Genomic DNA, 12,795 nt, shown 5'->3' on the forward strand with positions numbered 1-12,795 from the left:
ATGAGTATTTTATTGGTTACGTTTGTTTTTGCTTTTGTTACAGTGCACTGAAAGAAAAACATCTGAGAGGTGTGATCCACCGGTGGTGATATTTTGGTATTTTGTGAGTTCCTGATTTAACAAATCAGCTCTTTAATCCAGGCCTGAGAGATTGAACTTTAAAGTGCTATAAGATATTTTTACTGGAAACAGTCGCAAAGTATTTTTCTCCATGATTGTAATGGGCTCTGGAGAAATTCACTTATATGGGACATTGATCACATGAGAAGTCCTGAGCCTAAAAGGATTGCAGCGAGTCAATCCAGTCCAAAAAACAAGGAACTGTTTTCCTTTAAAATGATGACGTCATCTTGCTGGTGATGGAGGTTCGAATAGGTTGCTCGTGAGACTCCATTATCAGCAATATCTGATATGAATGTGTGTGGATGTATGCATGTGACTGGACTGTGATGGACTGACAACTAAAAGTTTTAACTGACTTGATACTGAGACAAAAACGGTACTGACTTTAGGATTAGTAAATGTCCACAAACAATTCACCCAGCCTGTAAAAGAAGGGTGGATATTTTGTCTTGCTTTGTTTTGTTTTTGCAAGAACAGAAGGATGACAGAGGCTAAAGGGGGAGGCTGTAGCTTCACATGAGTGTGAACTGCATGTCAGGAAAAGTTGGGAGAAAGCGCCAGAGTCCAAATTGGGATTACTTTGAATATGACTGTGTTTTGGATAAAGCTAGTGTCTTGTAGTGGAAAGAGACAAATTATGAGGGACATTTATAAAGGGAAAAAAACCTTAAAGTGCACTTGAAAAGCTCACACAAGAAGGCTAACCTAGCTTACCTTGAAAAGGTAAGGGAGCACACTCAACCCTCATCCCCAGAAAACAGAAGCTAACCCCAGGCAAGGCAGCGTGATGCATCCCGAGACAACAGGACGGGGATATCTACATAACTGTGTGAGTCAATTGCCTCCACAAAGTTTATCAATTCACTTGAACCAAAATTACGAACACCCGGTGCTGCAAGAGTTAATAGTCTCAATACCCACGGATAAGCACAAGAGCATGACTGATATGATGAAACTGGGATTTTGTTACACTTAATTATTGCAGACACAACTAAAACTAAACTGAAACTAATCAAAACTAAACTGAAACTAAGGACTTAAAAAAAATAAAAATAAAAACTAAACTAAACTAGCAAACAATTTGTAAAAACTAATTACATCGGATATAAAATTGAAAATCTGAAGTCAAAGCTAAATAATAATAAAAACTAATGAAAATTGCAAAACTATTAAAACCCTGGTCCAGACTAAGATGGCGTTGGACATCTTCAGGGCGGAAAAGGGTTGGTGTGACCAAGGTGTGGTTTGGCTTGTTGTATGTATATTTTGAGATCATATGGCTCTGGATGGACCAGTTACCAGGGCATGGAAGGAGGACAGACTCATTAAATGAGGAGAAGGATTTTTCTGGGATTGGAGATCCTCTGGGTGAGTGGTTGACTAAAAGCATGCATAAAATAAAAGCTATTTTTTGTTATTGATTGGTAATAGATTGATAATTGGCCACATTTACAGCTGTATTGATTTGTTGTGGACGTAGTCTACTTCATGTTTAGGCACTCTAATTAACAGATTAAAAATAGTGACATTAAAGGAAGAGTATGCAGCGCCACCCTGTCAGACGCCAGTGACGGTGGGGCTCATTGATGAATCAGGTGAGCTGCATTCATGGCTGAATCAAAACTAAGTTTCCCCTGCTGTGGTCAGTGAGGGAAAAACAGAGGGAAATAAAATTGAAAGAGGCATTTATAAACGTTTATGTGTCAAGTTTATAAATGGGATAAAAAGGGGGTGTTTTACTGTTATTTCAGCATCAGCATTATTATTACATCAGAATCATATAACAAGCATTGCATTAAACATTTCTTGAAGCTTTTGACATTACATTAACATTTGTATTACGGTGATTGTTATAACCTCAGGTTAATCTTCTATTTACAGGTGTTGGGATAATCATATGATCTTTCATTGCAGGTGTAAACATGATCATTTTTATACATATTGGAGTCTGTTGCTCATTATAGAGTTGTGCTCAAGTTAATAAGGGTTAAAAGCTACAGTCAACGCGATGTTTGGCTGATCTATGGAGTGGAGTGACTTCGAGCATAGAAGGCCGCACGCGCTTACATAACACTGATATCATGTTTTTCTTGGTGATCTTTTATTCAGTTATATCTTTTGCTAAGTTTTAAGTAGTGGCAGTTAATTAAACGACATTCATTTAATCTTACATACCTGATTCAGAGCATTACACACAGATCAACTTAACAATCTGCAAAACCTTGTAGTTGCAATGTTGTGTCTCCATAAGGGACAGTTGGCTCCAGGAGATAAGTGGGAGTCAGTGCCTGTCCTCGAGAAGGAGAGAACATTCCTTTGCTGTGTCAAAAGTAGTCAACAAGTTCATATTCAAGTGAAGTTCATATTAATGCAGGTTTTGTTTCCTGGCAATTCTGCAGACGCAGGCTCTGGGCGGAGCCAGGAGTTGAACAGATCTAACATGACAATTAAATTGGTTTCATTCCCTGGCACAGGATGACAGGACTGGAGCAACGACACTGGATAGGAGAAAGTCTGATACTTTCTGAGATATGAGTTCACTAACCTTTTCTTTTAATTTTCTAGCTCCGTTGATTTGACACATGGGAATGTGTCAAAAAAAAAGGGGGGGGGGGGGGGGGGGGAGTTGAGTTTTAACATCAAACAAGGGTTATATGAACATTTTTATGACTTCATTTGTGTTTTTGATAACTTAGGTGTGGTAAAGCTTAAGCTAATAGTGACCCAAGAGGTTTCCAGACTTTTTTTTAGAGAATCAGTGAGAAGCATAAATCATTATTTCCATGTTTAAGCATTAATCCTTGAAATGAACTGAATAGCGTTTAGATGATAAAATGCCTGTGTTCATGAGAAGCTGAGTACCACACTGGAGAGGAAACCGCGGGACAGTAGGCGGAAGGAAACACATGATTTTTGGGGGGGCAAATGTTAGGATTAAAAATGGCTAATTTGTTTTTGATGTCTTTTGTTAAAATGAGTGGTTTTAATAGTTTTCGTACACACCTTGCAAATGAGTTTGCAATGAGTTGTGACTGTAAATACCCATGAGTTGGCACTCGGTCTTTGGAAGGTCATAAGCTTCGTTCGGTGTGATGGTCCGGACTGATATATTGCAGGTATTGACTTTGAGTGCAGAGGGCTAAATGCAAACACGCTTACACACACAGAGGATATGATTAGAATAAGTCCCTGGGACATTCTGAATATTCTAAACCAATTCTGAATCACCAGAAGATCAGTAGATAACAACATTAGATTATTAGAGCTAGGCAGAGAGGTGTTTTGGTTTTCTGTCTCTTACAGAGAAAGGAACAGACACCAGACGAGGTCACAGATATACGAGGATCCTTCGCAGCAGAGACAGACACGGTGACTGCCGAGACACCAACTGGGTTCCAGTGTCATGGCGTTTGGGCTCCGATTAGTCACCTCAAAAGGATGGATCCCATAAACACAGCAATAACCATGAAGGGGTTGGTGGAAATCCAGGAACACCAGACCAACGAGGTTCGAGAGGCTCTTGGGCAAGAGGGGGACATGTTCCTGTTCCTTTTTCTGGGGGACACAGTTGTGACCCGAGGATACACAGATCGTTGTTTGAAATTGGGGCAGAATAATCCCCTGATCTGTGCAACGACTGAAGGGTTGTCTAACCCCTGAGGTTGAAGAAAGAAGAGCAGAGGATCACCCAACTGGAAGACACTGGTGGCTGCAGCAATAAAATAAAGGCTAAAAGCTCCTCGGACAGAGGTTCTAGTCTGAGTACGTCTGAAGGGTGTGAGGTAGCACCAAAATGAAGCTGTGGGAGAACTGGGGAGTGTCATCTGTACCTGCTATTGTTGTAATAATAGTTTTTCTTGCATCTGAACTGCGCAAACTCAGAGGTCATCTCACGTATGGTTCGCCCAACAGGGGGACAAAGGGCCTCAGGGGTGAGAAGAAATGAACCCGGCCACACTGGATTACAGGGTGTAGGTAAGCTCTCTATTCTAAAGAGCTCAACATGGGGAGTGTGAGATTATAATATTATTTTATGCCATGTTAGACCCCTAATTAAAGATTGTGAATTATTATGTAGTTTTAGTTTGCATTATTCTCCTGAATTAGAAGAAGGTGATAACTATTGCATTTGTTAAACTGATTTGCATTACATTAGACTGCTGATTTATTGTGAATGAATGATATTGTTTTATGATGCATGATACTGCTGAGTTATAAGAAATACTGTTTGCAGAAAGTCATCGCCTTATTTGTCTGATTAGAAGAGAACAGAACATACTGGAGTTTTCTGCCCCATCTCAGCAGGAGCAGATAAACGGGGAGCCAAGGTCGTAGCTTAGGCGCCGTGTGAGAGAAAGAATGTGAATGTTTAGGCTTTTAGGATAAGGTGGGGGCACCAGAGGCTATAAGAGTTTGATCAATGCTCCACCATTTTGAGATCTGATGCTGTCTGCGTACGGTGTCCATCTCCCACGTGTGTGATCATTAAAATCATCGTTTGACTCAACCCGGCCGGACCAGTGTTCAAATTCAAATTTTATTTGTCACGTACACAGTCATACACAGTACGATATGTAGTGAAATGCTTGTGTTGTTATTTCGGTTTTTCCTCTTGTATCAATCCCCAATATTTGAATCTGTAACAATAGTTTTACCCTTTGTCATAGTACTGGGTGCGGTGACCCAGTGTTTGTGTTTTTCTGGTTTACGTTATATTCTCTGATTTGTCATTTTTCATGGTTTTGGTTCTCTCTATTGTTTTCTGCTTATGTTATATTTATAGTCCCTGGTCTTTAGGTTTCTGTCCCTGTGCCCTTCCTGTGCTCCATGTTCCCTCTGTTGTTTCAGTGTAAAGTCCGTGTCTTTGTGAATGTCTCTTGTTTCCTGTTTTACTTTAACGTCTCGCGTCCTATGCTAGTGTTTTCAGTTTTGCTTCCTTCCCGTCTCGTCATGTATGATTACTCCCAGCTGTGCTCTCCTTCTGCGTTTCATTCCCTTGTTATTCCTCTGTGTATTTAAACCCTGTGTTTTTCTCTGTCTGGTGTTACCCCATGTGCTGTGTGGTTCTTCTGTGAGCCTGGATTTCTTTGTCCTTAGTCTCTAGTTTCCCCGTGTTTAGTTCTTAGTTTCCAGTTTCCATGTTCAAGTTTTGGTTTTCACAAATTTATTTTATGAAGTGTTTTATCTCAGCGCAACAAAGCTGCCTTCCTTTGTTCATCCCGTCGTTCGAGTCCTGCGTTTGGATCCTCATCCTGCCTGCCACAGCAGTAAACATGACACCCTTGGACTTGTGTGCTTATGTGGCTTTGCTTAAATTTTTAATCGTCTCCACCTTTTTTTTTTTGCTCCCTTTAGGTGTTCTCATCTCTCAGTCTGTTGCTTTGGATTTTTTCATTTTGAAAAACAAGCCATTTTAGCTCCTCTCGCTGTAAGGACAACTTTGTTCTGATTTGCTGCTTAGATTAAAACAGCGGATGGTTTGGATCACCATATTTACACCCAGGCTGTATGAAAGAAATCACTTATCTTTAGCATCATAATCTAAGAGTTGAAAAGTTGAGCATTTAGAGCAGTCTGAAGTCTGGGCTTTGCTTACAGGGATTACCTAGTCTTTCAAAGTAGCCCTGTGTAATGTGAGCACTCACCAATGTCACAGTATAATAACAGAAAATAAAGTAAAATAAAATAGGTCCACTTAAAGGGAAAATAAACATGAACTTGTTATAACTCTGCTCATTTTGTTTGCAACCTGGTTGTAGGTTTTTGTTTTTTATTGCTTCTTAAATGCTTGATTCGTCAGTTCAGTCCAACTTCAGCTTCGACCTTCGGACTTTTATCTGGTGATCTGTTGACCTCATCCACCTAACCCTTCCATTAAAAGTCACTACATCCAGCTGTCATCATGACAATAGTTAAAATAATAGTCTTTCTCAGACATGTTTATGTTTTCTTTAAACGCTTCTAACAAGTTGTTCATTTTGTAATTGTGTAAAAACAACTTATATTTTATATAGTTAAAGGTTTCTGTTAGTTGTTAATCATTGTTAAACTCATTTGGGTTTCTCTTAATATTAAAAATAACCAGTATCCAGTGTATATGCAGTACTCACCTCCCCAAGTGGCCTTATGAAGTCCTTTCCATATGATATAAGCAAAGAGGATTCCAGCCATTAAGAACTCAGAAATGGCATTGGCTATTGCAGAACCTCTGTAAAGATTATTTCAATGTGTCGTGTTGGTTATACAGTATGTGATGATGTCAGCTGATACCACTAAAGACGATATTAACGAAGTCATGTGCAATCCAATAAAACAAACTCACGCAACTCCAAGGTTTAACGGGAAGAGGACGATGTAGTTGATGAGTGCATTTAGAAGATTGACAACAAAGCCTGTGATGACCTGTGGCCATATAATGCCCTAAAACAGAAATGCAACAAGTTTATTTTAATTAGGAAATGGCGAAATGACAGGCCAGATAGACTGGGTAAAATAAGTATTGAACACGTCACCAATATACTAAGTAAATATATTTGTAAAGCTGCTATTGCCATGAAATTCTCACTATATGTCAGCAACAACCCATCCAATCAACAAACGCAAAGAAATCAAACCATAGATGTCCATGCGTTCGGTTTTAAGTAACAATGAGAAATGACACAGGGAAAAACTACTGAACACATGAAGAAAGGGAGGTTTAAAAAGGCATGGACAGTCATGACACCAGCTGAAATCAACCCTGTCACTTCTGGTTCAGTCCCAACTAACTGCTTATAAGTAGTATCTCATTTCCAAGGTGTCACACAAGAATCATCTCATGATGGGTAAAGCTAATGGACTCTCTCGAGCCCCTCCCAACCTTATTGTTGCAAATCATATTGATTGCGCTGGTTACAGCAGAATTTCTGAACTACTGACGTTTCCGATGAGCACTGTTGGGGCCATAATCTGGAAGAGGAAAGAACAAAATTTTTACCATGAACAGGTGCTAGCCGCAGGATTTCAGACAGAGGAGTGAAAAGAATTATCAGAAGAGTTGTCTAAGAGCCAAGCACCACTTGTGGAGAGCTACAGAAAGACCTTTAATCAACTGGTACAACTATTTCAAATCAATAAGTAATGCACTCAACCACCATGCCCTGTATGCATGCTTACCACATACAGGGAGTGCAGAATTATTAGGCAAATGAGTATTTTGTCCACATCATCCTCTTCATGCATGTTGTCTTACTCCAAGCTGTATAGGCTCAAAAGCCTACTACCAATTAAGCATATTAGGTGATGTGCATCTCTGTAATGAGAAGGGGTGTGGTCTAATGACATCAACACCCTATATCAGGTGTGCATAATTATTAGGCAACGTCCTTTCCTTCGGCAAAATGGGTCAAAAGAAGGACTTGACAGGCTCAGAAAAGTCAAAAATAGTGAGATATCTTGCAGAGGGATGCAGCAGTCTCAAAATTGCAAAGCTTCTGAAGCGTGATCATCGAACAATCAAGCGTTTCATTCAAAATAGTCAACAGGGTCGCAAGAAGCGTGTGGAAAAACCAAGGCACAAAATAACTGCCCATGAACTGAGAAAAGTCAAGCGTGCAGCTGCCAAGATGCCACTTGCCACCAGTTTGGCCATATTTCAGAGCTGCAACATCACTGGAGTGCCCAAAAGCACAAGGTGTGCAATACTCAGAGACATGGCCAAGGTAAGAAAGGCTGAAAGACGACCACCACTGAACAAGACACACAAGCTGAAACGTCAAGACTGGGCCAAGAAATATCTCAAGACTGGTTTTTCTAAGGTTTTATGGACTGATGAAATGAGAGTGAGTCTTGATGGGCCAGATGGATGGGCCCGTGGCTGGATTGGTAAAGGGCAGAGAGCTCCAGTCCGACTCAGACGCCAGCAAGGTGCAGGTGGAGTACTGGTTTGGGCTGGTATCATCAAAGATGAGCTTGTGGGGCCTTTTCGGGTTGAGGATGGAGTCAAGCTCAACTCCCAGTCCTACTGCCAGTTTCTGGAAGACACCTTCTTCAAGCAGTGGTACAGGAAGAAGTCTGCATCCTTCAAGAAAAACATGATTTTCATGCAGGACAATGCTCCATCACACGCGTCCAAGTACTCCACAGCGTGGCTGGCAAGAAAGGGTATAAAAGAAGAAAAACTAATGACATGGCCACCTTGTTCACCTGATCTGAACCCCATTGAGAACCTGTGGTCCATCATCAAATGTGAGATTCACAAGGAGGGAAAACAGTACACCTCTCTGAACAGTGTCTGGGAGGCTGTGGTTGCTGCTGCACACAATGTTGATGGTGAACAGATCAAAACACTGACAGGATCCATGGATGGCAGGCTTTTGAGTGTCCTTGCAGAGAAAGGTGGCTATATTGGTCGCTGATTTGTTTTTGTTTTGTTTTTGAATGTCAGAAATGTATATTTGTGAATGTGGAGATGTTATATTGGTTTCACTGGTAAAAATAAATAATTGAAATGGGTATATTTGTTTTTTGTTAAGTTGCCTAATAATTATGCACAGTAATAGTCACCTGCACACACAGATATCCCCCTAAAATAGCTAAAACTAAAAACAAACTAAAAATTACTTCCACAAACATTCAGCTTTGATATTAATGAGTTTTTTGGGTTCATTGAGAACATGGTTGTTGTTCAATAATAACATTATTCCTCAAAAATACAACTTGCCTAATAATTTTGCACTCCCTGTATTGCTGAAGAAACAGCATGTTGAAGCATGTTTAAAGTTTGCTGAACAACATTTAGACAACCTGCGTTCATACTTTTATCCTGTGTCAAAAGCTCACCTTTGGAAAAAATTTTACTTAAAAAATTGGTGATGTGTTCAATACTTATTTTACCCGCTGTACATGACATCATTACAGTTTTCCACCAACAGACAAAAGGATGATTAAATATCTGACTGATTTCCTGTAATCAAAAACAGCAGTTTGCAGTGTTTGTCAAGTAAAGTGAATCATAGTTTTATTGACATGAAAGGGCTCAAAGAGCTCTGATCTCCTTGCTATCTGTATGTGGACACCATCAATCATTAAACATTGTAGCCAGTAGGACTGGAGTCTCACTTACAGACACATATTGTATATTCAATCCACTCTATCATTTTGCGGATAAAAGAAGAACACAATCTGTATACCCTGCGATCCAAACAGTATTATTCAAAATAATCATGGAGATATTTACCTGGTTTTGCAGATATCTTGTTTCTAATGAGTACATGAATGCAGCCTGTGGCACACAGAAACACACACACACCAAAAAAATAAAAACAGAAAGAAAAGAACAACATAGTCTGAGTTGCAATTATTTGAAACATTTTATTCTAATGTGATTAGACTGGGACTCGTCCTGTTTGGTAGTGACAGCTTGTTACATCATCAAATACACCTGTACAAGGGGGAAAATAAGTAGAGCTATGCTGTACTAGGTAAGTTAACCAACTAAGTAAGTGTCCAGCAGAGACTTTATAGACTCATTGATTTCTACTTAAAATAACGCGATCACTACCCACTTAAAAAACAGGGTTGAATTTATCTAGCTGACTAGTTAGCCCACTTTGGAAAAGATTTTACTGTGGGGATATTTGATTTCTGTGTCTGGGATTAGCAAGGCCTCCTTTTTGTAGGTGTATTTTTATTTGGAAGAGTGACTCTAAATCTATCTTAAAACATTAATAAAAGGGACATGCAAGGAACAATCAGGTCAGCCTCCAAGGAGATGCATGTCACCCTCTTCCTCTCTCCCACTTAGATGACTTTCCACTTGGTTCAATTTTGTGGCTTTTGTGTTGCACACACACATGCACACTTAGCCTTAGACATACTTACAGGAAGTGCGGGCATAAAGATCTTCACATACATCTGACACAACCTTGAAAGAGAGAGAGACTGATTTTATCCCATCAAAATGAACACACATTTTAAAATTCAAGAAAGCATTAGCGGATTGTGACGGCTGACCTTGCCACCTCTGGTTCTTGTCTGACAGCCAGCAGAATCGGCTCTGTGTTAATAAGGATGGCCCAGCAGGGGAAGCAGGCCAGGAGCAAAATGAGGATGGCCCGCTGCAGAATAACTCCAATTTTCAGCAGGTTATGGCTTCCAAAGGTCTAAAAGCACAGAACAGTTTAGTCTGCCATTACTATTGTTAAGCACCGATGATAAATTATTTGTGATGGATCAAAGATTCGCACCTGAGAAACCAGAGTATCACATGCTGATGCCAAACCACTACCAATAGATATACCTGTAACATTAATAACCTGGAAATACATTAGAAAACATTGGTGGATTGGATGTCACTTTTCTATTGGTTTAATGACTTAATAAAAGGTGAGTGTTTGAATTTCACTTACTGCAATGGCCAGAGACACTCCTGCCAGCTCTGTCTTCCCCAGATGGCCACAAAATATTGTACTTACAAGGCTCAAGGAAAAATTCATGAGCTGGGATATCATCTGATAAGGAAATTCGAAATTAATTAAAAGTTGCCAGGGCAACAAAAACAGCTATTAAAAACTAGTAATTTACAGCGCAAGCGGCCAATTTGTTCTGTACGATATATACCATACCATACCACCTTTATTTATAAAGCACTTTAACATAAAACCAGAGTTCACAAAGCTGTACATGCTAATAGCATAAGTGAAGAAAATTAAAATGAGATAAGATAAAATAAATAACTAAAAAACTAAAATAAATTGAAACATGTTAAAACAAATTGAGTCAACCCCTCTAATCAATGCCAAAGGCTTCAGCGAATAAATATGTTTTAAGAAGACTTTTAAATTCCGAGAGAGAAGAGGCCTGCCTAACATGCAAGGGTAGATCATTCCACAACTTTGGAGCAACTACAGCAAAAGCACGATCACCTTTAAATTTATACTTAGTTTTCGGTACCTTAAGGAGCTGCTGATTGGCGGACCTAAGGGAACGGGCAGGTGTAAATGGTTGTAGTAGCTCCGAGAGGTAGGGGGGGCCCAGGCCATTAAGAGATTTAAAAGCAAATAAGAGAATTTTAAAAACAATCCTAAAATGTACAGGTAGCCAGTGGAGTGAAATTAAAATTGGGGTAATGTGCTCAAACTTTTTTGTTCCAGTTAAAAGACGTGCTGCAGCATTTTGCACAACCTGCAGGCGCCTAATGGACGCATCACTAACCCCAAAATAAAGTGCATTACAATAATTCAGCCTAGAAGTAACAAAGGCATGGATTACTGTCTCAAAATGCTGTTTCGATAAGATGGGCTTTATTTTGGCTAATTCCCTCAAATGAAAAAAGCTAGATCTTACAACAGCTCTGACCTGGCTTTCAAGTTTAAGATTTGCCTCTATTTTAACTCCCAGATTAGTGATGACTGGTTTAACATACTGTGCCAGTGAACCAAGATCTATAGTAGTGGCCTCAGAAGCGCCACCAAAAACCATCACTTCTGTTTTCTGTTCATTAAAATGTAAAAAGTTCAAAGCCATCCAGGCCCTTATTTCATCAAGGCATCTGAGCAGCGGGTCTACTGAGAAGCCATTTATCTTTTTAAGTGGGAAATAAATCTGGGAGTCATCGGCATAGCAGTGGAAAGAAATCCCATGTTTCCTGAAAATAGACCCAAGGGGTAGGAGATATAGAGAGAAAAGAAGCGGGCCTAAAACTGAACCCTGTGGGACCCCACATTGAAGAGAAGCAGCAGAGGATACAAACTCCCCTAGTTTCAGAGAGAAAGTTCGCTCTGCCAAATAGGATCTGAGCCACTGCAGTGCGGTACTCCGCATACCCACCAACTGCTCTAAACGGGAAATTAAAATATTATGATCCACTGTATCAAAAGCAGCAGTTAAATCTAACAGCACAATAATAACACAGTCACCTGAGTCATTTGCCAAAAACACATCATTAAAAACTCTTAAAAGGGCAGATTCGGTACTATCTAAAGCTTTAAAACCAAATTGGAAAACTTCTAAAATACCGTGTTCTTCTAGGAAGGACATTAATTGCTTGTAAACTACCTTTTCAAGAATCTTTGAGATAAAAGGCAGTTTGGAAATAGGTCTGTAATTTGCAATAATATCAGGATCAAGAGCAGGTTTCTTGAGTAGAGGCTGATTCACTGCATGTTTGAGATTGACAGGTACAACACCAGAGGACAGACTACAATTTACAATGGATTGTACAACTGATGCTATAGTGAGAAAAACCTCTTTGAAAAATCGAGGAGGGAGAGCATCATAAGGGGAACCTGAGGGCTTCATGTGAGCAACCAACTCCTGCAGGCAGAGCAAGGAAACTGGCTCGAACCTGTCAAAGACAGCAGAACTAGGGACAGGGGTAGAAGGGTCGAGAACGGACTGGGAAGTCTGCGCTTTGACAGATAGCACTTTATCAATAAAAAAGTGTAGGAAGTTTTCACAAATTTCCTGAGAAGACTCGACACCAGCAGTCTGTGGAGCATGAAGGACCATGTCAATAGTCTTGAATAAGACATGAGGCTTACGACAGTTTGCCTGAATAATATCAGCAAAATGTTTCCTCTTAGCATCTTTTACAGTTTTCTGGTAAGAATTCCAGTAATCTTGTAACATTTGGTATGACACCTGAAGTTGATCCTTCTTCCATTTACGTTCAGCTCTCCTACACTTTCTTCT

At 39.8% G+C, this 12,795-nt stretch overlaps 1 protein-coding gene across 2 annotated transcripts in view; it reads right to left on the reverse strand.

Moving 5' to 3' along the window:
• The window catches only part of slc47a3 (solute carrier family 47 member 3), a 29,098-nt gene that overhangs the window by 8,453 nt on the left and 7,850 nt on the right, over positions 1–12,795 (reverse strand). For both annotated transcript variants that reach the window (XM_026191750.1, XM_026191751.1), the window contains exons 2-8: positions 10,512–10,613; positions 10,350–10,418; positions 10,117–10,265; positions 9,985–10,027; positions 9,341–9,385; positions 6,446–6,543; positions 6,234–6,331 (exon numbers count right to left, since the gene is read on the reverse strand). In XM_026191750.1, the coding sequence (XP_026047535.1) occupies positions 6,234–6,331; positions 6,446–6,543; positions 9,341–9,385; positions 9,985–10,027; positions 10,117–10,265; positions 10,350–10,418; positions 10,512–10,613 (604 nt within the window). The remainder of the gene's footprint in view (positions 1–6,233; positions 6,332–6,445; positions 6,544–9,340; positions 9,386–9,984; positions 10,028–10,116; positions 10,266–10,349; positions 10,419–10,511; positions 10,614–12,795) is intronic.

This window comes from Astatotilapia calliptera, chromosome 14 (assembly GCF_900246225.1).
Source record: "Astatotilapia calliptera chromosome 14, fAstCal1.2, whole genome shotgun sequence".
NCBI classification, from domain to species: domain Eukaryota; kingdom Metazoa; phylum Chordata; class Actinopteri; order Cichliformes; family Cichlidae; genus Astatotilapia; species Astatotilapia calliptera.